We start from the raw sequence: 25523 nt of genomic DNA on the forward strand, positions 1-25523 counted from the left end.
TTTACGAAGTGGTAATGCAACTTTGATGCTTCCCTTTCATTAATTTACTGAATCCTCTGGTAATAAGCTGGAAATATTAGTAATAAAAGGAGGATGCAGATTCTGGTCGATAACTAATAAAGCATTTCTGTAACATAACAAGGTTTTGGGTTTTTTAAGAAAATTTCAATTTTTTGCATCACAGTATTCTAACTAATTTTAAATGGTTTATAACAGAGTTAAGCACAACACTATATTTGTTATATCCACTTGCTCTACTTTATCATATACATTTTCATCTGTTACACTTACCTCTAGTTTTGCATGGTCAAAGAAATCCCATTTTATATTTTGCTGTGTATGTGTAAAGTATTTATTATTTATATATCTTGTGGTTGTATTTTTATTTTAATTACCATCCTCAAGAATCTACAGACAATGAAAGTTAGTCAAGATGCTTTCTTGAACGAAGTGGACAAACTTAACAGACAGCTGAAAGAAGAGCGTTTGAAAGTTCTACATCTAGAGAAGCAGCTGCAATTGAGCACCTTCTCCCAGCGAAGAGTGGAAGAGGTTTGTAATGAACTTTTCTTTCATCCAACTTTTTTTAGCTGCACATGCTGGAACGTTGCCAAACCAACCATCTTGGTCTTTTTCCTTCCCCCTAAATTTTTTTTTAGACTATAGCAATAGCAAAGTTCACCATGTCAAGGCCATAATAATAATAACATGGTGTAAATGGGACAAAGTGCTGCAAGCCATAGAAACCAAACAAATGCCACCTTTTCATCTTTCTAGTTAAAGTTAGAATAAATTAAGCTCACGTGAATAATTGCAATAGGTTACAGCACATTGGTATCATTTACACTATTCTATGAAATAAGCCTTTTAAATGGGTTAAATTATCAACTTGAAAATGACACAATGTGACCTAATTCTGTCCTACATTATACAGTTTGTTATATCCTTTTCTTTTTTTTCCGCTGTCTCTTAATGCTGATTTTTTTTTTCTTTCACTTAGTGAGGTTTAGTTACAGCACATTTCTTGAACTAGACAAGGAAATTGGGATTATGCATGCCATATCCATTTAATAATTCAGCCACTTTGCATTTCAGTGCGTGTCACAGTTCACTGAAATGAAATCATATAAAAGAAGACATCTTTGTTCTGTCTAGAAGCTAAGCAAGTCTTTTTTTTTTTTTTTTTCTCTGACAGTGGTTCTCTTTGGCATGTTTTAAAGCGCTTGTAATTGAAATTTTGCATTAAAACAGATGAGTTGAGTCAACTGCGGCAGAGTTTTCAAAATTCACATTTCCTGTCAATGCTGTCATTAGACTTTTTTTAAAAAAAATATATATTTTAATTGTATTCATCTTTGTATATTTTTAACTGGTTAATATCGGGGGCTTGCCATAGGTTTTTAAAAATTCACATTGATGAATGTCACTAAATATGGCCACTTATATACACCGTACTCATGGAAACTTTATACATGATTTGCTTGAGAGAACATAATGAAGGTGCTACACCCCCTCCTTACTGTATATGGCATTGGAAAGTATAAATGTAAATTTAAATGCAATTTTTTACTGGTAAGTGGATAGATACTAGTGTTTAATAAATTTTTATAAATGTTATGCGTAATATCCCAATTGTGCTCTATAGGTGATACATTTTACTTTATATTCAATAGTTTAAAACTGTGCTTGTGTTGCTGTTAATGATTTAAACGGATTGTACATCTTTTATATAGCTCCTACTAAATAAGTGCACCAACTACCCATGTACCCCTACAGTGCTTCCCCACATATCCCCACTGTTACAGGAATGCACCTGCAGGTTCCATATTCCCACATTGCTGACATATAGAAAAGGTAAAGACTGTCATCTCTGCTGTACACAACCCAGCCCTGTTATTCAAGCGGGGTTTGGTGAAGTATGCTTGTATAAAGATTACTTGCAGCCCCTGCCCAGAAAGAAGCAACTATCTCTTACTAAGCACTGACAGTGAGCGGCTGCAGCCTTATAACTTTGGTGGTCCCCTGGAGTGTGCCTAACTAGCAGGGTTTGTATAAAAGTGTAAAGGCCCTTCATATTTTAGAAATGGTGTCTCGTTCTGTTATGACCACTGTTTGTTCTGGCATTCACTCAGAAAATGTTTTACTTCTGTCAGATGGTTGAAATTTGATGATCACTTTCACTTGGATGAAGCTGGATTTCAGAAATGGTCATGATTGTTCATAGTTGTCAGCAGTTTAAAATCATTTCCAGGGACACTTTGCTGCTAAGTTAATGCATGCATATGCAATGACATCTCAGCAGACCTTGAAGCACTACAATACCCATCATGTCTTGTTTACAGAACTTAATTCTAATGCAGTCTTTGAAACTTAAGACCAAGAGAATAAGAACAGATGTTAATAATGACATCTAGCACACAGAATATTGGTCACCTGAGTACCTGTCACGGCACTGTGACAGGGGTGTGGCCACATTACAATGGAGGTGTGGTCAAGTCATGATAGGGGTGTGGCCACTCCCCCAGAGGGTTGCCTAGCATGTGAAGCACTAGAGTGCCCCTTCGAAACCTCCCTTCCCCTCCAAACACTGCAGCAGAGCGCTGTTAGCGGAAGATACCTCCCAATGTTCCCAACATGTCCACGGCTGGGTCCAAGCCCTAAAATCCTAATTGTACTACTGAAATTGGAACAATTGGGAGGTATGTATCTGCAAAATTGGGACTGTCCTCCTGGGCCCTGTAGCATCGTCTAACCCAGTAGCTAAGCCACAATTGGCATGATTATATATGTTTATATTTTTATAATTTTGCTATATATATTCTCCACTTTTCAAGGCTACTCTTTTTAGAGTCCTGTGTTAGTAATGTGTTAGTTTTGTTTTTTTTCTTAGTTACTTGATCGAATCAGTGACCTGGAGAAGGAACGTGATCTCTTAAAGGAGAATTCTGAAAAACTATACAGCAGGTATTTGGTTTTAATGCATAATTTAAATAGGCTGCAACACTGTGAGGCAGTGATGCTAAGCAATGTTCTACCCTGGCTGAATTGACAATTATCAATATTATCATCATAATAGTTATTGCATAAAGTGCAAACATATTATGCAGCACAAATTACATACAATGAAATGAAGATGGGTATGGTAAAATGAGCTTACAATCTAAGAGGTGTGGGGAACACTAGCAAACTACTTAAGATAGAGGGTAATTTGCATTATTAAGATATATATATATATATATATACATACACATATATACACACATACAGGTCTGCCAAGCGGAATTTAGGGCCCCGGTACAACAACTTCATGGGGCCCCCGCGTCGGCGGCACTAAGGTTGGTGTGACTGTGGTCCTATACTATTTGGGGCGTGGCTATGCATCATTGGGGCGAGCCTAGCAGATGAAAGATGCTGGGCCATCCTCCTACACAAGAAAAAAACCTGCATTGTTGTGTACACCATTGTACATATGTCCATATATCCCAGCACTCCTGAATTTCAGGACATGTAACACCATAGTGTAGTATAGAAAAAATGCATGTATACATACACAGTTGACAGTCTTGGCCTGCCCCTTAGATTGGGCAGAACAGTCACCAAAAATCAGGATTGTCCCACTAGAATCACAACATTTCACACACTGTCATACCTGTTCTTCTCACTTTCACCACCTGTGGCTGCTGGTTTCTTTAGTTGGGGCTTGTCTGGATCCTGGAATGTTGGGGGCCCTATTTGGAAAGAAAAATGGGTAAATTTAGAAAATTACAAGCAGCCCCAATGTTAAATCAATAGCACCCATGAGTAATAGTTAGGCCTTCCTCCAGCCCCATTAAAATAGTAGTATTCGCATTTAATAAATAAACCTATTTCCCTAACTGCAAACAGCCCCAGCAATAAATTAATAGTATTTACATTTCAGAAATATACCTATTTTCCGCAACCATCACTGCCATTAAATAATTCATAATCACATTTAATAAAGAGACCTCATTCTCCCCAAACTCACCCCCACATTCAATAACCACCCCATCTTAAATTAATAGTCCCCACTATTAAATTACTCCACCATCACCCCACAAACAATATAGCACCCTTTAATTAGCCACCACCTACCTCACACACACTACATTGCCATAAGCCCCCTGTGCCATCACATACAAATTACTGTGTCCCTTCATCACAACCACGCTGTGCCCCCTTATGATCACACTCCACCCTCCATGCTGCCTCCCCGCTTTCTTTTATCACTCTGTGCCTCTCTCCCCTTTCTTTTATATCTCTGTGCCTCGGTCTCACACCTTTCTTTTATCGCTCTCTGCCTCTCTCTCACCCCTTCCTTTTATCACTCTGTGCCTCTCTCACCCCTTGTCACTCTGTGCCTCCAGCTCGCTCCTTTACTTACCTTAAATTAGCATCTTTCATCTCTTCTCTCTTCTGCCTTCCTGCTTGGTCCTCTCTGCGCAATTCACACTGAATATCATGAATGTCAGGCGTGACTTGATGACGTCACGCCCGACATTCAGTGTGAACTAAGCAGAGAGAATTCAATGTGAGTGTGTGTAGATATATATATATATATATATATATATATATATATATATATACATATATATATATATATATATATATATATATATATATATATATATATATTTGACGTGTGTATATATATTTCCTGATTATATGTAACCATAAACTAAGAAAGTGAGCTGGTGAGTGAGTTGATGTACTTTTATTATGCTGGCCGTGTGCTGTGGAGGCCTTTTGATAGTCAAATAGTTATGTAGTTGATAAACTCACTCTATTAAAACGTAGGCATCTAACCATAGAGTACAGCAAATCTTATTAAATCATTATTCTCTATTAGGTGCTATATCTCTTTTGTGTTGTAAATCATTTTGAAAATTGCATTTTCTGCTTGAGCTGATCCCATTCTAAATTAATTTCCTTCTTATTGCAAGAGGGTTTTCCATTAGGTAAAAGGAAGAGGGGGATTTCCAAACCTCTAGACAGCTTGGGTATTCCTTTGCTCAGCTGGGCCTTGTACATACTTATGTTTTTTCTTCATTAATCCTAGTTGTCAGAGGCAAATGGTGCATTGTAAGGATTGTACTTTCTGACTTATTTCTGCTCAGACAGACATTGAAGAGTAGATAAAATACTCTTTAATTAACCTAACGCTCAATGGGAGGAATATGAAATGGTCTCTGTAATACAGCTAGCACACCCTGGGGAAAATACTCCACTACTTGAAGAGGGAAAAGGTTTTAAGTAGGACAATATTTTTAGCTTGAAAATTCCTGTGCCCATATGGTTTAATTACATTTACAAAAAGTGTAAGTGTAATAGACCTTAAAATTTAATATGCACAAAAAAATATATAATTTATTTAATTGTATTAATACTAGGATTATTAGTCCCCATACTGATTTGCCAGCTATGGAAAGTTAAATATCAGCCATAGACTGCAAAAAGCCAAGACCTATACTCTAAAAGAAATAGTGGAGTATTTGCTAGGGCTTGTCATACAATCGTGTTTAACAAAACATGCTTCAGACAGGAGAGTATTGTTTTATTCAGCAAGAACTGATCTATTTTTTTAAATAATGTAAATGTTTGTTATCCTGAAAACATTAAAGGCAAGATGCAGATAAACGGCACCGCAACGTGTATCATTCTGCACAATTTTATATATATATATATATATATATATATATATATATATATATATATATATGTGTGTATTATATGAATTCGTTTTTTTGCATATTTTTTATTAGATTAGTTTTAAAATCATTTATATGTTATACTGCTTCTTTAGTATGTTAACTGGAAAGAAAAATTGTCCATAAACTAAGCTTTCTTTAGAGACATTATTGCAGATGCCAAAGATGACTTGTACTTATTTTTCACAACATATTATAAACATATATTTTGATGGTGGTTCACCTTTCTCATTCAACTGCTCAGATACTCCTTTTTTTCTACAGTAACCCACCAATTCAGCACTAGTTTCTGGTTGGAGCTGGGTGGCAATTGAAGATCCTGGTGCATAGTTTATGGGTCTGTGGTCATGTCAGTGACTGGAATTTGAATTCCTATGTATTATACATCTAATTTCCTACTGCAGTCCCACAAATAGAGCAACCTGTGCCAATATTTTTTTCACTCTACATAGTTGGGACTCTAAATTAAGGCCATTCCCATGCTCATCCCACAAAGTCTTTCATCTTCTCTAACCGCAGGCTATGCAAGGCGCCTTTGGTTTAAGAAGCAGCATAACAGAATATGTTTGCCTAATTCCTAAAACATTAGGACAAGGGATCTCTGTGCCATTACCCTCTCTCTTCCAAACTCTGTTACTCTAAAGAAGCTCATCAGTTTTGTACAAGTTCTTACTTTCATTTTTTTATCCAAATTGAATACATAACTCTGAAATCCTTTAGTGGTTTTCATCGTAGGAGAAAATGATGTAAAACATATTTAGAGCATTAAGTCAATGCTTATATGACACCGGATCAGTGCTCTGTCCTTAGGAACAATAAGAAAGTAGGGTAATAAACCAAACAGCTTAAAATGCAAGACTTTAAAGTGGTAGTCAACATTGGTTACCAATAGCAACGAGGGAGAGTGGACTTCCCTCGGTTCATTGAGGAAAGTTTACAGATTTGTGCATTTGGATCTTTTGGTGCTTCTGTGCACTGTAGTTTCAGGACAATAGTGGCTCTGTGTTGTGTCGAGATCTTTCTGCAGACTCACTGCAAATGTGAAGTATGGCCAATATATGATAATACCAGGTATCAACTAGTTCACTTTTACTGGTATATATTGATATGTACCTTACAAATTGCACTTTTTAAACAAACTTGAGAATCTGCCAATGTTGATTTGACCTGAGAGAGGTTTTTGTATAGGATGTTTAACAGGGGCTGTTGCACTCAAGTACATATCTGCAAAAAAGCTGCTATTTCAGGAATCTTAAGATAAAATACCAGAATAACAATGCTCAATCTCCAATTTGTTGAATTTGCAGAAATATGGACCCCCTTTGTTTTTGCAGTGCTTTCGATGTGAGCAACAGTCAGGAACAGCAGCGGAAGTTGAGGGAGCAGCAGCTGAAACTTCAAATTGCCCAGCTGGAGGCTGCCCTTAAATCCGACCTTGCCGATAAAAAAGATATTCTTGACAGAATGCAGAGAGAGCGAGGTTTGTTGTGCAGATTGATTTAAATTTACCTCAGCGAGCAATTTGTATAAAATTCAGGAATACTTTATATTGTCATTATAAATGCAGAAAAGAAATAATGCCAGGTAAGATGTAATAAAGTACCAGAGAATCTAAATTAAAATTTTGGCTTGATTAACATCCCCATTTTACCTATGACTGTACAGTAGGCTCTTGGGGCTAGATTTACTAATCTAGGGTTTGAAAAAGTGGAGATGTTGCCTATAGCAACCAATTTAGATTCTAGCTTTCATTTTGTAGAATGCATTAAATAAATGATAGCTAGAATCTGATTGGTTGCTATAGGCAACATCTCCACTTTTTCAAACCCGCCGTTTAGTAAATATACACCTTGGAGTGTAACAGTTCTCAGAACTAAACCCAAAAAATAAACAGTACACTGTATGGCAGAGCGAATTGTTCTACCTTTTTCTTTCCATAAATATCTGAACATTTTTGTTTACTTAGATGTATAATTTAGAAATTGTTTGCTTTATGCTCTCACATTTATGTGAAAGAGAAGTGCAGATCTGAGATCACTGGCTGATCAGTAAAGAAAATACTCTGTTAACAATTTATGGTAGAGTAGATGTTTCTCTACCATCTGTAGTTGTTTATACTAATACTATGTATTAATATAGTGTCCGCATACTCTACAGCACTTTACATTTGGGATCAAACAGAGTAGTGACATTTATTTGGGTTTTAACAGATGAGAATGTAAGAGGGCCGTGCTCGCAAACTTTGCAATCTGTAGGAAAATAGGAGTACCACAGATTGCACATTGGTCCAGCCAGATTGTAATGGGAAGAAGTGCTTAATGGGGCTTTATTATATGGCCCAGTCACAGAACATGAAATAATGACCTATAAAGTACCTGAGTGCCCAAACCTTAGACTGTAAAATCCATATTTCTGTATCGTTCATGAGGGACACTAGAGACTCTGGGGTGCAGAATGTGGTCTTTGCATGCTTGGCACTTTCAAATTTAGAACAGAAATGTCTGCTCCTCCATCTCTATACCACATTTGTTACATTCTAACTTCAATTTTTGTTAAGTGCATGCCCACTTGAGCTGGGATTGAGTAGCTTCACTCCTCTAGTTTGTTAGTATGGGTGTCAAGGGTGGGGCTTGGGTTAGTCAGGTGGGGACTGCCCTACATAGCTTCCCCCACTAGGCACTAGTTGGCTGAGAGGCTGTCCTCTAGGACTTTAAAGATCTTGGTACTGTGCCCAGGGAGTGTGAGACTCCTGCAGCGCTATCTCCCTGATGGGACTTCCTAGCTAGGTCAGCCCACCGGAACAGACACAGCAGTCATGTGCTGCCTCACTTCTCCTCTTCATGATTATGATTTGGATTATTTGGTTCTTGCCGTTAGACGCTGAAGATCAGGGACAGTGAAGAATCAGATTCCCAACAGTTGCCTTTTTAAAAGACAGACGAAACAGATGGTTTCTTTCCCGTCATCTGCATAATTGGAGGACCGGTTTAGTGTGGTGTGTAATCCCTTCCTAGTGGGCATATGGGTAAATGGGGAGACCAAGAGGTCTCTGGAATCCCTTCCGTATTCCGGTGAGGTCCTATTTGGTCCTGAGCTAAATAAAATCATTTCTCAGGTCATAGGATGAAAGAGCATCTTTCTTCCAGTTAATCTGCCTATGCCCAATGGGACTAGGTTTCGGTCCGTTTGTTCCTATGGGAAGGCAAGAGGTCAGCCCCTGAGTGCAGTCTTCTGCCTGAAGGGGGGGCGGCAGAGAGGTAGATAGGCCTGGACAGCTAGACTTCCAACGTCTAAGCCCTCTACAAAAAAATCTGCATGACAGGAAGGTTGCCCACCTGGGGGGACTCTTTGGTGGGATGTCGTCTGCTTCTTTTCCATGACCAGTGGTTTTGTTCCAGCGCAGAGATGCCTGAGTAAGGGACATCAGAAGCCTGGGGTACATAATAGTTCTTCAGGCATCCCCTCCCTGAGGCGTCTTCAGAAAACAGGACAAAATCACTGGCTCTACAAGAATCCATTTATCTCCTGATTTCAGCAGGTTTTATTGTTCCTGTGCCAGACAAAGAGAAAGTTTAGGGGTTTTACTCAAACCTCTTCCAGGTATTCTGACCTTCTCTAAAACTGAAATCCCTAAATGCGCAGTTGAGGGTAGACAGGTTCAAGATGAAGTTTGTACAGCAGCATGGAATTAGGCGGATTCATGGTATCCATGGACATTAAGGACGTGTACCTCCATGTCCCAATCTGGGAGGGGTATCAGAACCTTCTCATATTCGCTGTTCAAACACACCATTATCAGTTTCGGCTTTGTCTTTCTGCCTGGCCATAGTGCCAAAGGTCTTCACCAAGATTATGGCGGAGATGGCGGAAATTCTCAGATCCAGAGGGGTGACGGTCATTTCATATCTCAACGATTTTCTGATCAAGGGGAGTTCTCTGGCCTTGTTTCAGTCTTGTGCTTGTGACCACCTGGGTGTTGAAATCACACAGTTGGATTATCAATTTCAGGAAGTCCCATCTAAGCCCTTTCCAGAGAATGATCTCCCTGGGCTTTCTGTTTAACACCCGTCGGCAACTAATGCTCCCGCCAGAGGACAAGATCCTCTTGCTACAGGCACTATTAAAACTCCTTTTAGCTTGCAGACGGGTTACAGTACACCTGGGAATGAAGACTTTGGGAAATATGAGTCATTAAGGAGAGCAAGGTAAAAAAATAATTGTAAATTTGATCCTGGACAAACCATGTTACAGTGCAAGGGGTGCAAATTAGTATATTATATTGCATGTAATGAAAATACTGGCTGCTTCTACATGTAACACAAAAATACTTGATAGCTTTATTTTTACACTGAAATTTAAAGTTGATCATGCCCTACCACAACTATAAATCTTTCTCCACGTTTTAAATATACCTCCCCCTCCAATCAGCATGATTTTATCAAGGTGCAAAGTTAATCCTTTTTTTTACTTTTCTCTCCTTAATGACTCAGACCCATGGAGTCCACTTTCAAAGCGGTGCAGTTTGCACAGTTTCATTCACAAGTTCATCTGAAAATGGAACAAGTCCCACCAGCTTTTGTCCAAGTAGGCGTTCTGTCGTTCATCGGAGGCGAGAGTTTTGGTTTGCTGGTGGTTGATAACTGGCAATCTTAAAAGAGGTTACCCATTTGCCATCTGGGACTGGGTATTGGTAACATTTGATGCTAGTCTCCAGGGCTGGGCAGCTTGACTTACATAATTCACAAGGGGGGCAAGGAGACTGTAAAGATCTTCCGTTGCACATAAGAGCATATCCCAGCTATTTCGGCAGTCTTTATCCCAGACATAGAGAACTGGGAGACTGACTTCCTCAGCCATCAAGCTCTTCATCCTGGGGAATGGTTTCTCCACTTGGAGAGAGTACAGCAGCTGGGAAGATGGGGGTCAGCCAGACGTCGACAGGAAAGCATCTCGATTGAACCACAAGTTTGGGAGCTTTTGCTCCAGGATGATGGATTTAGGCCTGTCTTGTGGACGCCATTTCAATTCAGTGGCCTTCAATCTCATTTACTTTTTTCCACCGGTAGCCATGCATCTGCTGGTACGAAAAAAAGTAAAGAGATGCGAGACAGTTTTGGTGATTCTTGTTGTTCCGGACTAGCCCAGGTGGTCCTGGTGCACTGATGTCCTCAGCATGGTAGAGGATGTCCAAGAAAAGGACTTGGCGTGAGTACAAAAATCCAATTTTCTTTTGTACTTTCCAGAAACAGAGCCTTTTAGTAGCTGTTGTTTTATTAACTTATTTATGATTTGGCTTAATAGGGGGAGCCATGTATTTGTTTGTATCGCAGTTCAGCGTTTCAGGATTTTATTATTATTATTAATTTTTATTTATAAGGCTCCACAAAGCGTCCGCAGCGCCGTACAGAGACAAACAAATTACAATACAATGGGAGACAGCACAGTACAGTAAACAGTAAGCACAGCAACTCAGTAAGCTCAATGCACAGCTAGAGAGGGCGGGGAAGGGGGAGGGAGGATCCGCAAACGACGGGGCCCCAAGAAGGAGGGCGCGGAAGACAGGGAGACCCCCATGGGGGAGGAGGGAGAGAGAGTGGATGTGGGGTGGAGGACCCTCGAGGAGGAGGGCTAAGTAGCTGGAGAGCAGAGTTAGAAGTGGTGGAAACAGGATGAGTGATGGCCCTGCTCAGAGGAGCGTACAATCTAAGGGGAGGGGTGGACAGACAGAAAGACGCAGGGGAGAGAGGGGGAGAGTAGGGGGACGGAGGCAGAAGATAAGGTAGGAAGTTAAGTGGGAGACAGAAAGGCTTTAAGAAAAAGGTGGGTTTTTAGGGCCCGTTTGAAACTGGACAGACAGGATGTTGGGGAACCTTGCACGGGAGAGGGACAGTTGTTATTTGTGGCTGCTGTGTCTAGTATCATGTCACAAGTATTTGAAATTAGTCTAAAATGATATCTATTTATATTATCCATGTATGATTAATTGCATTTCAAGTACAGTGTAACATTAACATTGATGTTTTTTTTTTTACTTAAAGAGCAAGCTGAGAAACTTGATGAAGAGAATAGGAAACTCCAGCTGCGTTGTCTAGAACAAAAGCATCAGCTTGATGAATTTCAGAATAGATTCAAATATTTCACAAAGGTAATTTTACTCCTTTGATGCATTGAGCTTCTTTATATATGTAAAAACACCGCCACCAAAGCTTTAATGAGGCATCCCCAGCTGGGACAATTAAGTATTTCCACACTATCTCTTGTGAATTTGCCACCAAAATAATTATGCTGTGGCAACTCTATGTTGCTAGCTACACAAATTCTAAAAGTAATTAAACGGAAACTTCAGCAGATCTTCTTCATTTAGTAACAATAATGTATCAATAAAATGTGAGACAGGGTCACCCATGCATAACGTTTGAATTTGAAAGAAGCTCTCCCTCAAAAGCAGAAGAATTTGTTCCCTATTCCCCTTTCTTGTGCACATCTGGAGCCAAAGTTGATGTCACAAAGTCAAATTGGTTGATACTGTCAAGGTGTTTGAAGTGAAAAAAAATGTGTACAGTAAATGATGGGAGTTTGTCTTAAAGCTGTAGGGCCATCTCCCAAAAGTAAGCTCTTTGCCCCAGTTTATTTAGGAATGTCTGTAAGTATTACAGAAGTTATTCAGTTATGCTTTCTGTCTATGCGCATGCTATGTCCTACTCATCAGACGCCATTGTTTTTGCTTGCTGTGTAAATATAAAAAGCCTTTTTAACCCATTAATGACTGTGGGTACTTTTTAGTGTTGCAAGAGGACCAATTTCAACCACTTTTCTCTGTGTCGGTTAAACCAAGTATAACTATTTTTATTATTAAGGGTAGCCATTTTCAAGTAAACATATTTTATTTTATTACACTTATGTAGACAAACATAGCTAAAAATGGCAAAAGTTCTCTTTTGTTTAGATATATGTGCATCCCCAACCAGATCAGGCTAGATCATGTGGGACACATTGCTATTTAGATTTATCTTTTTATGAAACGGTTTTCTTAGTTTCTAATTACAATGGAAATACATTTACCCCCCTCCCCCCCTTTTTTTTTTTTTTTTTCAAATGAGAACTGATTTACCTTTTGTCAGATACAGTGCCTGTTCTGTAAGTAAGAGGTTGTCCGCAGTAGCACCCTCACTAGAGTTTGCCTTAGATACAGGATAAAGAAAGTGTAAGCACAGCATTCTATTTGATTATTTTGCAGGTGTAACCTTAAGGACCAGGCACTAATGTGTTTCTGGGCCTCTTTCTCTAGAGTCCAGGGCCCAAGCGTGTGTGGCCATCTTTTTGAGCTGTTGTAACATTCCATAAATAGAAGCCATCCACTTGGTCAAATTTGTTTCACAATGGATGGCTAACAGCCGAAAGCCAAAAATCCGACCACCTGAAATTAACAAGATTTTTACATTTCATTCCCGTTTCGAAAAGTCTCATGTCAAACTCTCCGTTCAATTTCAAAATCTAAGCCTGTAAAGTTACATCATGAAAAACAATGTACACCTGTTTGCACAACAAACTCAAACATGTCAAAAGACAACACAAAGTAATTGCTGAAATTCCAAATTGAAAATAGGAAACAAATAAAAGGTATGTTGCATTAAAATTTTAATATTAATCAGGTGTTGGCAATATAAAAGATGATAGCTATTTGTTTTATTATTTAGAGCCACTCAGTGCACGTCTATGCAATGTCAGGACTTGATTTGTAGCTTGAGATGGAAATCGGATTTACTTCTGCTCATCTTATCATCTTTCTCTCTGTTTCCACTTTAGGAGAGTGATGTGGATATGACTGAACTCAGCGAAGCTCTGATGCTCATAAAGGTACTTCTCCTCTCGTACCTGTGTCTTAAATTGACCTGTCAGGTTTACACGAGCAACATATGTAAAGCCAGTTAAGAAAAAAAGCCCTTCACATTCTGCAAGCATACACTTAGATGGCTTGCATTTTTTATTATTACATCAAAAGTGAATTAGCAGCAAGTCATGCTCAAGTTTTACAAATTTCACTACACTCGTACTGAGACTTTTGATTAATCAAATTTGTATTTTTATTTTAGTGTGTTGTATATTCTGTATATTTCTATTTATTAATTCTTGTGGGTTCAGCATTATGATTCTCTTTCTGACATCAATTAAATATCCTCTGTAATGAAATAAAGTCCCCAGTGGCCAAAAATTTCAAAAAAACATACTAAGTTACCTAAACACAAAAGTGGAAGCTGCTCAAATCAATTTATAGGCCATTACATAACCTAATGTTACATATAGAAATACAGAATTTAGTGGCAGAAAATAGTTGATTTGCCAATCTGCTCTCAATTCAGGTTGTGCTGGCGGAAAAATATACAAATGATATATATAACAAACTGTTGAACAAAAGGAAGTATTCCATATTTTTGGTTTGTTCACAAACATTTTACTTTGTATTTTCACAAAATGTGCAAATTAACCGTTTACTTTTAAGACTAACTCCAAAGTATTTAACTGCAAAGTATGTTTTTAATTTGGCAGGATAGAACAGAGTTGTGTTTCCAGAAAGGAAAATAATTTTATGGTGGAATTTTGATAATTTCCCTTACATAAGTGTGACACAGACAAGCATATCTATGAAATTGCTGATAATTGAACATGTTTAGAATTCGCTAATCATTTTTGACCATCACTATAAATGACAGTCCCTTTTACATTTTTCTCTTCAGTTACTGTGTGGTGCACGTGTACTTGTTCACTACATATGCATGTGGCTGAACAACATAGCTTGGAAGTAGTGTATGCAAGTAATAATCCCTTAAACACTTCCTGTGAAACCTATTTTTACATAATTGTATGAGTTTAAGGGTAATGTGAGTCCATTTGAAGGTTAGAGGGCCTCCCATGCAGCCACTGAAATTTGTCAGATGGCCTACCATTGCTCTACCTAATCACCAGTGTTATTAATGATGAGTACAATTGGTTTCATTTTCAGAATTAATATTTTTTAATTTCACTCCTTTGCTACAAGAGGTGCTTAGACACTACAATTATACTTGCAGATCTTAATTCAGTTCCTCTTATTTATACAACTAGAGTGTTGTTTCTGCTATCCCATTTGACAAATTGTATTTGAAGTACACCTCACCTAGATAATGTACTTTCAGATTGGACTTTGTGTAACGTAAAGTCATATTTAAATAGCATGTTCCAGTAAACAGGATTGTATCAATTGAACAAGCCAGATAGTCATCTATATGTCTTTTCCATAAATTCCTAAGCAGCCAGTTGTAGTTTTAGAGCCAAATGTACTTAGTTGGTTGCAAATTTGAAAATCAAGTTTATGACATATAGAATTGTGCTTCAAAAAAACAACATCTTTACAGACGCTGTCTTTTGAGGACACAATATTTGGTCCATTTTTTTTTTTGTAGGTCTTGGTGTCCCTATCAACCACTCCCATATCATATAAGGGAAGACCTCACAAAAGCTGGTTTGTAGCTCACAAATACAGTGTCTGTTCCATATCTTTCTGATGTCTATGGTATGCAGGTCCTGTGTCTCCTGCTGAGATTTGCTCATCAGCCATGGAACTCACTGTAATCGGCATGTGCAGTTTGTCTATATAATTGGTTGTGGCTTGAAAAAGCCTTATGAAACATGTGGCTCAGACTTAAATCTGGCAGTATAACAATTACAAACAGACTAGGCCAACAGCACAGGCCAGAATATACTCATAATAAAGTCATAATTAGTTGGCAATAAAAATGGCTTTGTTAATCATCAACGTCTTCGCTGCTTTCCGAATTATTAAGTGCTACATTTTCCAGAACCCAACGTCAACTCTCCGGGGACCTTTAACCCTTTCATGAACATAGTTATAAAATTACCAGGTTATCACAAATTGAATACGGGTATTTGATTGAACAAGTTTATTAAACAGTATACAAACGTTAACATGATAGAATTGACAATGAAACTATTTTTTTCTGCTGTAGGCTCGCAAGCAACAAAAGAATGGTGAGCTGATGTTTTTGGAGAGGGTGGAGGAGGACATGAGTATAGACCTTGAGAAGTCATTAAGAGAGTTACAGGCGAGCCATGCAGAAACTGTGCATGAGCTGGAGAAGACCAGAAACATGTTGATAGTGCAGCATAAAATCAACAAGGATTACCAGGTAATTCAAGCTATACAATCTCTATAAAAAAAAACATTGTGCATGTGAACTAGCAAGTTCAAACATGGCATGTTGTGAATTCAAATCTAAAACTTCCCTTTTTTAGATATGAGTTGGTCGCTTTTGAACATAATTTCCTAATTTTGACCTACACCCTCACGCACGTCTGATGCTAGGCTCTCCAGCACCTCCCTGCCCTTCACTGCGCATGTGCCGCTGGAGCCCTTCACTGCGCATGTGCCGCTGGAGCCCTTCACTGCGCATGTGCCGCTGGAGCCCTTCACTGAATAATGTGCAGGCCTATAAGCATGGCGCCCTCCTCCCACATTTACTTCACTTACCGAGTTTCGCTTGCCCTGCCCTCGTGTAGCGAATGTTTGCCATTACCTAAAGTCAGAGACTGCTTAATGCAATCAACTTCAATAGTAAAAAAGAAAAAAAAAGGGGGGGGGTTATTTAATGTGGGTAATCCTTGATACTAATTTCCCCTGTATCATTAGGTGGAAGTGGAAGCTGTAACACAGAAGATGGAGGGGATTCGTCGAGATTATGAAATTAAATTGGAGCAGTACGCCCACCTGCTTGATGTCAGAGCTGCTCGTATACGCAAACTAGAAGGTAGAAATTATTGATTTGAGGGGGAAAAACACCTCTTTTCTCATTCATCACATTTTGGGGATACTGCTAACCATGGGGGTATAGAGGGCGCTGTGCTGGAGTAGTCGGCAAACTATAAATTTATTTGTATCCTAGTTCCCCCTCTTATACTTCTCCAGCAATATCTCCTCAGTTTTTGAGCTGCTCCAGCAGCTATTTAGTTTAGTTTTTTTGTTTATGTTTTGTTTTGTTGTTGAGAGCGGATATAAGCGCTGTTTCGACTCTTCCTTGCCACTATCGCCTCCTCATTAAAGGGAGCTCGGGAGGGCTCACTGTTCAGCTGTACAGAGACAGTGACCTGGGACCCGGTGACTATGCAGAAGTGCTCCGCATCACCTAACCGCACTCTGGTGGAGCCGCACAGACAGCATAGCCATCCAGTATATATTATGTCTTGCTTACACAGAAGGCTGAAAAAGTGCCCAGCTGGTGTGCCTCACTCTGCTTCTGCACCATTGAGGAGTCAAGACATGGATTCTTCTGTTAGACATGAGTGCTGACTATTGCCTTTTGTGTCCCGTCACTCTACTCTCCCCTGTACGGTTATTGAGTACTGACTTATTAGCCTTGTACTCTGTCACAGTACTCTCTCCTGTTATATAAAGCAGCTATGCTGAAAGATTTAACCATGTTGTTCTGTCACAGTACTCTCTCTGTCAGGGTTATGGGATTCTAAAATATTTCACCTTTTGTTTGGTCACTGTACACTCTCCTTTTACAGATATGAGAACTGGCTTTATTTGGCTTCTGTGTCTTGTCAAGGTACTCTTCCCTGTACGGTAATTGAGTACTGACTTATTTATATGTATGCTTTATCACTTTATGCTATCCTTTTTATGAGATATAGATATCTTGAATACTGACTTATTCAGCCATGACATTCTGTCACAGTATTCTCTCCTGTTACTAATATAGATACTGACATTATTGCGCTTTTGTGTCCTGTCACTGTACCCTCTCATGTTACGGCTATGTAGTACTGTACTCTTTTCTGTTTAGTTATTGAGTACTGACTTATTTGACTTGTGTTCGGTCAATGTATTCTTCTGTTATTGATATTGAGTACTGAATTTGGCTGCGTTATCCTGTCGCTGTACTCTCCCCTATTAAGATTAGTGAGTACTGATTTATTTAGCTTTGTACCAGCCACTGTATTCTATCCTATTATTGCTAATGAGTACTGATGTTGGTTTCCCTTTGTATTCGGTCACTATACTCTCTCCTGTTATTGATATTGAGTACTGACTTTATTTTCCCTTGTGTGCTGTTTCTCTCCTGTTAAGTACTCTCTTCTCTTATGGTTACAGAGTACTGACTTACTAGCCATTGTGCATACTTATTTAGACACACTATGGAGTCAGACTCAACATTAGTGCCTTGAAATTGTATTTCGCTATTATGAAAGAAGTATTGCATATATGTACAGTATATTTATATATATTTTTTTTTTATATAATCTCTTTTTATTGAAGTGAAACAGCATATACATATGTATGCAACAGTAATAACACAAAAATATCTTACTTCAAGCATTTCGTTGCACATCAACAATTGCAGGTTCACCTAAAGTGGCGTATATCTGCTTAACCTTTCTTATAAAAATAATAAAAGAAAGAAAGTACGGGGGATAGGGCATAGAGAGATAGAAGGGGAGGTAGGGAGGAAGAGCATGGGGGAGGGGGGGGGGGGGAATTAGGTTTCATACATTCCACTGAGCAAACAACCCCTTGGCTTTAAACTCGATCCATTCCGACCACATTACGTAGAAAGCTCTATTTTTATCCTCTGCCGAATAGAATATCTCATCCATTAGCATATAAAAGTCTATTCGTGTAAACCATTCTTTTATAGTGGGAGCCAGCGGTGATTTCCAGTGAACCGGTATCACAGCCTTGGCAGCACTGTTGAGAAATTTTACCGAGGACTTTTTGTATTGAGAGACTGGCATATTAGTATCGTTAAGTAACCAAAATCTAGGGCAATTTGGTAAATCAGTTCCCACAATTGATTTGGAGATGAGGATAACCGCATCCCAAAAAGGTCTAATTGCCGAGCATTCCCACCATATATGTAAAGGGGTGCCCGAAGCTCCTTGACATCTCCTATATTTTATTTTTTTATCTTCCTGCCCCCCCCCCTTTTTCTCTAGGTAGTGTTCTACAGTTAACCTTCTCTTGCTTATGTCCGCAAACAGGACTATTTGTAGATCCAAAGCTCCTGTAGGAAAAGCTGCTATGGTTTCCACAAGTTCATAGTGCCAGGCTAAGCTGCTAACTGGGCATTTGTTACCAGAGCCCGATGGGAAACGACACCCAGAGGACCAAGGCCTGCATAGATCTAGGTAGGATGGAGCCTAGATGGCAGAGCCTGGGCAAGGATGTTAGCTCAGTTCATCGTGGTACTGACGAGGTGTGCAGGTGGGAGGTAAGTAAGCAGACTACTCCTAATTTCTCTACCGAGACTCCAGCAGTGGACCTCCCTCCTTAGGTATTTTGGCCCGCATGTGTTTTAGACCTTGTAGTCCAGGAATCTCCTTGGAGCCAAAACATTGAAAAGCCAGTGCAGGGTTTGGCTCCAGTAGTTCCCTCACAGGTACGGTGGGTATGCCTAGTCGTCCAGCAAGTCCCTGAAGCACGGATAGACCCAGGTCCACTTCCTGGGAGATCCTGAGTCAGAACCATACTTTCAAGATTAAGGTGTGATTCTAGTGGACTCTGTTATGAGGAACTTACTGATAGGGAGATCGGCTCTTCTAGTAGTCAAGTTGTTAAAGAAATCATATTCCGGTTCCGGTTCAGATTCACCTTGTGGTTCGGATGCGTCAGTGGCAGACAGCACTTTTCATCCTCCTTGCTTTTTTTTTTTCTCTGAAATTCCGCATCCCTCAGAGGTTCCTTTACATCTTCTCTAGCGGAAGATGATACAGATAAATGTGAGACTGATCCCATTATCATTCTGCAACCTACCGCTATTCCTATTCCAATTGCTGCTTCCTTGGGACGCAGATAGAACACAGGACATGGAACCAAGAATTATCTTGGGGCAACAGCCTTTGCAGTGACAGCCAGACACATACTCTGGCTTAGACAGAGAGGTCCAGGAGGACTCTGGTAGCTGGCCACAAAAGAAGGTCCATTTCTTCTGATATGAGTTCAGCGGAAATTTGGTGAGAGGCCATTCCTGGCATCACCAGTCACTTAAAATCGTGTGGAAGGTTCCCCTGCTCCAAGGTATACCTGTCTGGCGTCCTTTGCAGGCTCCTTGGCTCAGATTTTTTCTTTATTCCCATTCCTGCTCCAGAGTCACAACCATTGTGCCACCACCTCAGTCGTTAGAGTATACAAGAAGATAGAGGTAATGGTTAGACTGACCCTTTTGCTTTTGCTAACGTGGACCACTGCTCCTAACCATTATGCTCATGAAGAGACCGTTGGTATCACATTGCCAGCCCAGTATGTGAATGTTGTTTCCCTTTGGGGACCTTTGTATGACAGCTGTCAAAGGGTTCTTTTATGGGGGAGAAGATTTGGATCATACAGTAAGAGATAAAAACTCTGTTATCTTCAGAAGCTTCTCCGTTCTCTCTCGCAGGATTTTAATGGGGATAATAGTGTCTTGCTTGGTAGCAAGCTTATTGCTCATTTTCACTCTTGATCTCCAAGATATTTTTTATGTAGAGAACCTAGAGGGTCAGGAGTTCTTTGGTGATGTAGGAGTCAGCCAGAATTTTGTGCAGGGCTGAACCTATACTCCTCCAATCTTGGCGAGATTCTTCCAGTGGGAAGCTGAGTTTGAAGGTAGGATGCAGCTCCTTCCAAGGAATAGTTTCCCCTTTTGAACTTTCTTTATACTCATCAGACTTCCTTGAATGTTTGTAGAAGACCTTCATAAAAGGTGTTCCCAGGAATTCTGGTAGCACCAAATTGACAGAGAGGTTTTTTTTTCTGCATAGATTTGATGGCTAATGGTTGAGGTCATGATCTTGAGTCAGGGGTCTAATTTCTGTATTATCCTGTCCAGGTCAGGGTGTCGAAATTGGCCTCGCTAGAGATTACCACAGTGTGTGCAATTCCAAAGAGTTTGGTATGAGAAGTGTTCACGTTTCATCCTTTATCTTGGCTGGTCTCTGGTCTTCCTACAGGATGGTCTAGACCAGTGTTGGCTAACCTGTGACACTCCAGGTGTTGTGAAACTACAAGTCCCAGCATGCTTTGCCAATATATAGCAGCTTATTGCTGGAAGGGTATGCTGGGACTTGTAGTTTCACAACATCTGGAGTGTCACAGTTTAGCCAACACTGGTCTAGACACTGACCATAGATTGCATCTTCTAAAGACCTTGTTCAGCCTTCTCTATCCTTTAATAAGTAAATTACCTTCTAAACCAGAGATTCATACATTTCTTCACGAGGTTCTTTATATCCAACAGCCTTGGATTCCTCAGGTAGTCTGTAGAACCAGAGCTCTGTACTTTGTGCGCAATTGAAGCCACTGTTCTAACCTGTGGATTTTCTTCCTAACTTGGAAGGTATTTTAGCTGTTCTTTCAGCAGGAAGTGTTTCTTGTTGTGTTATCTTGTTTTCAGTAGAACCAAGATATTCTACGCCCTAGCTCTTCCTCAAGCCTAGATGCTGTCTTATTTCCTTTCAACCAACATTTAATTATCTTGGCTCTGGAACAAGATCTGACATCCAGAGTGACAAATCCCCACCCACTGGCAGGGGTTAGAGTTTGGGGATTCAGGTAGCCAGTTTTTCATCCTTAATCAGAACAGATAGGCTCCTTATTTGTATCATGTTTAAAAAGAAAAAAATGCAACAAAATAAGCAGTGGCAAATTGTTGGCAAAATCTGTCAGGCTTGTATCTCGGAGGGAACAATAGTTCTAGATTACAATACAGCCACTCTACCAGATCAGTAAGTGTCTTCCAGCTAGTGCGCCAGCTTTGGACAGAAATATCCTGTGCGCAGCTGTGTTTGAGCATACCCTCCCCCTAGGGGCATCTTTGGGACATCTCCAGGGTCAGCAGTGTCTCCCTCCACATGTGATGAATGAGAAAAAAAGGATTTTTGTACTTACTGTAAAATCCATTTCTCTGAATCCATTTGGGGGACACTGCGATCCAATCTCCTTTTTTTGTTTGCTTGGCTTTAATATTGAGTGTTCGTGGTTTAGTTATCTCACTCTAATGATTTTAGCTTTGTTAGTAAAACAACTGAAGAGTTGTGGCTGGAGGGGTATAAGACCAAGAGCTAGGATACTAACAGGTTTATGGTTTGAAGAGTGCCGACTACTCCAGCACAGCACCCTCTATACCCATAGGGTTAGCAGTGTCCCCCAAATTGATTCAGAGAAATGGATTTTACAGTAAGTACAAAATCCTCTTTTTGTATGAACCATATTCCCATAGCCAAATACAGATGCATTAACACTTACTGTAAAATGTTTCTAACAGACTCTTACCCCTAGCCGGAGCCTTCCTCCTTCCAGGTCAGAAGGTGGCATGGTGACACAGTGGAGGTTTCTGACAAAATGAATCTTTGTCGGTGTAGTAGGGAATTTATACTTCAAGCTTAAATGAAATAGGGATTTATGTGAAGCATTCAGTGTTCTCCGACAGGCCCTGCATATTATTTTGGCTATTTTGGAAGAAGCCTGTTACAAACCTGACAGGAAATTTCAAGTCTCTCATAGATGGCAAATAAATTATCCTTTATCTGAGGCAAATATTGTTAAATGCAAAATTAACCAGGAGTGGGTGCTCCCATTGCATGACTTTCTAAATCCACGACTGTTTCCATCCTCAATGCTGTTTCATTAAAATATACTACAGATAGGAAGTGTGAGTTGATGTTAAAATCCATTTTAGTTGCAGTTGGAACATCTCTTAGACCTGTTCTCGCAGCTGCCTGGGTTAACAACCAATTGTGAAATGGGCTGAACAGATTGGTGAATGTTTGCAATCTGATAGGCTCAGATCAGAATTGTGACCTTTGGCAGACGATATCAGGGATGTGTCAGAATATCTGTGAAACGCAGATATTTTTCAGTCTAGAATTTCAGCTTTGGTTATAACAGCCAGACATGCACTCTGGCTAAGATCATGGGAGGCTGTTGTAGAGTCTAAAAATACTCTAGTACTGTTACCTTTTTGAAGGAAGTGTCTTTCTTGGCTCATCATTGGTGGAAAAATGTTTCTTTTTTTTACCACTGGGGGTAAGAACTCTTTCCTCCCAGTAAATTTTCCCAAACCTATGGCACAAAAATTCTAGAGGATCGTTGGTTAGGGGGCATTTTCTGAAGAGTGAGTCAGCAAAGCTTGGTCTACAAAATGTCCAGCACCAAAGCATGCTGGAAAACAGGCCACATAACTGATTCCTTCCCCCACCCAGAAAGCTCTGTGGAGAGAGCCCACCTCTTGCTTTTTCAGGACAAATGGATCAGATTTTCTTCAGGCATGTGTGTCAGATGGATGCTTAATTGAAAAAGGCTGTGTCCTAGATCTTCTTGGACTCTGCCCAAGGTATTTTTATCCATAACATTAATGAGAGACATTGCCAGGAGGTTGGGCCTGCTACAGGAGTAATTGTTCCAATGGATTAAGAGAAATTGGGTTGTTAATCAAACCTGTTTTTGGTACAAAAAACAGACATTTTTTTTAGACCAATCTTGAATCTGAAATCCTTAAATGCGTTTATAAAAGTCGAAAGGTTAAAGATGGCATCTTTACATTCTGTCATAAATGGCATGGAGCAAGAAGAATTTCATCCATGAACATAAAAGTTGTATCTCTCCATGTTCCAGTCTGGGAGGGACATTAGTCTTTTCAGATTTGCGATTGGAGACGGACATTTTCAATTCAGAGCTTCTACTCCTTTGTGTAACCACTGCACCAAGGGTTTTTGCAAAGATAATGTCAGTCATGGCGGCCCTGTTAAACTCAAAAGGGTTGGTACCATACCTAGACCTTCTGATAAATGTGATGCAGGGTTTTGGCTCCTTTCCAGGTAGGCTCAGAAGCTTTTAGCATCGTTTACAGTCCAGTAGGTCACTTATAAAAGTTTTAAATCCAGGCTGGCTTTAATTGGCATCAAAACAAGTGTTACCATGCTTCTGGTCTGTGCATAATCAAACGGTAACACCGGTAATTTCACATTTCCCCTCAACCACAGTTCTAGAGACACATCCTCCTTATAAGACATCACCCCCCAAGTGATCTCTAAGGTAATTAATCCCTTCTAACACACAAATAACAATGTCCTGAGAGAAAAAAACATCCTTTCACAGCCTTTACCATTTATCATCTCACAGCAAGCTTACCTGGTGTTCTCTTGAACTATCTAAGAATAACGGCTCAATTGCTGGGATCACATGGGTGGGTCATAAATTATCAAAAATCCAGCCAACACATGATTTTCTGAGTCTCGTATTTGACACCAGATATCAGAACGTATTTTTACCTTTGAGAAGATCCATGCAGAATCGGTTCACAATGATTTTGAGGTGCAAGAAGGTATTGGTTCTCCAGTGCGTAAAGCTAACGGGAAAAATGGTAGCTTCCATCATGATTATCATCATCATTTATTTATATAGTGCCACCAATTCTGCAGCACTGTACAGAGAATATTTGTTACTCACATCAGCCCCTGCCCGATTTGAGTTAGCAATCTAAATTCCCTACCACACACACACACACACACACAATACAGAAACACACTAAGGTTAATTTTGTCAGCAGCCAATTAACCTACCAGTATGTTTTTGGAGTGTGGGAGGAAATGGGAGCACCTGGAGGAAACCCATACAAATACAGGAAGAACATACAATCTTTGCACAGATAAGGCCCTGGTCAGGAATCAAAGTCTTCACCTAAGCGGTCTGAGACAGAAAAATGCTAACCACTGTGCCACCATGTGCCCATGTCATAATTTTCAATTTGTATTGGATTGTCCATTGTGGATTGCTATTCTACGAGGACACCAATAGATATTGTTTTTTTACAGCTGTAGAGTGAGCCTTAATTTGGTGTCAAGCAGTATGATTTCAACATTATTGCAAGCTATTATTTATACTACAGGTAAATGCACTAGATCCTGCATCTTTCTCTCTCCTTTTTTTTTTTTTTTTTAAAATACAAATATTACATAACATTTAGGCTCTTTAAAAGGAATAGTAATATATACAATTGATTAATGGGTTTTTAAATATATATCTTTTCTTTTATGTACCCTATCAAATGACCTCCAGTACTTGTTTTGCAGCCCAGTTGAAGGACATTGCATATGGCACTAAGCAGTACAAATTCACACCCGACATAACACCAGAGGATGATGTGGAAGAATTTGATGAATCTATGCATTTAGAAAGGGGAGAGAATCTTCTTGAGATCCACATATCCAAAGTGGTATTCTCCCCTTTAGCTTCCAAAAGTTTTGGAGACCAGAAACCAGCTACCTTCTGCACATATGCCTTTTATGACTTTGAACTCCAAACTACACCAGTTGTCCAAGGTTTGCAACCATCATATAAGTTTACCTCTCAATATTTGGTGCACGTGAATGACTTTTTCCTACAGTATGTGCAAAAGAGCACTGTAAGGTTGGAGGTTCACATGGCAATTGGTACTGATTACAAGACCGTTGCTGTGTGTCAGCTGAAGTTCCATGATATCTTGGAGAAGACAGGACGCATCTACCTTAGTGCCATGCTTATTGGTGAGTAATACTAAGATTACTAGAGCTTATTAACGATGGAAATGTGAATTCTATATATTACTCCTTATGTTATTTTTTTATTTTAGGGTTTGACAATGACATTAGTAATTATGGCACAATGGAGTATTGGATTAAACTAAAAGTGCCCATGGAGCAAGCCATTCGACTCTATAAAGAACGAGCTAAGGCTTTGGGTTATATTACATCAAACCTTAAGGATCCATTAGAGAATATTCAGGTAAT

The 25523-nt window shown here is 39.5% G+C and overlaps 1 protein-coding gene across 1 annotated transcript in view; it reads left to right on the top strand.

Annotated features, from left to right (window-relative positions):
* Positions 1 to 25523, top strand: part of RPGRIP1L (RPGRIP1 like) — a 113206-nt gene that overhangs the window by 44086 nt on the left and 43597 nt on the right. The window contains exons 8-16 of the mRNA XM_075188841.1: positions 406 to 552; positions 2891 to 2964; positions 7061 to 7206; positions 11765 to 11871; positions 13533 to 13583; positions 15731 to 15910; positions 16411 to 16528; positions 24828 to 25280; positions 25367 to 25518. Of these exons, the coding sequence (XP_075044942.1) occupies positions 406 to 552; positions 2891 to 2964; positions 7061 to 7206; positions 11765 to 11871; positions 13533 to 13583; positions 15731 to 15910; positions 16411 to 16528; positions 24828 to 25280; positions 25367 to 25518 (1428 nt within the window). The remainder of the gene's footprint in view (positions 1 to 405; positions 553 to 2890; positions 2965 to 7060; positions 7207 to 11764; positions 11872 to 13532; positions 13584 to 15730; positions 15911 to 16410; positions 16529 to 24827; positions 25281 to 25366; positions 25519 to 25523) is intronic.

The sequence above is a fragment of the Mixophyes fleayi genome, chromosome 10 (genome assembly GCF_038048845.1).
Source record: "Mixophyes fleayi isolate aMixFle1 chromosome 10, aMixFle1.hap1, whole genome shotgun sequence".
NCBI lineage: Eukaryota > Metazoa > Chordata > Amphibia > Anura > Limnodynastidae > Mixophyes > Mixophyes fleayi.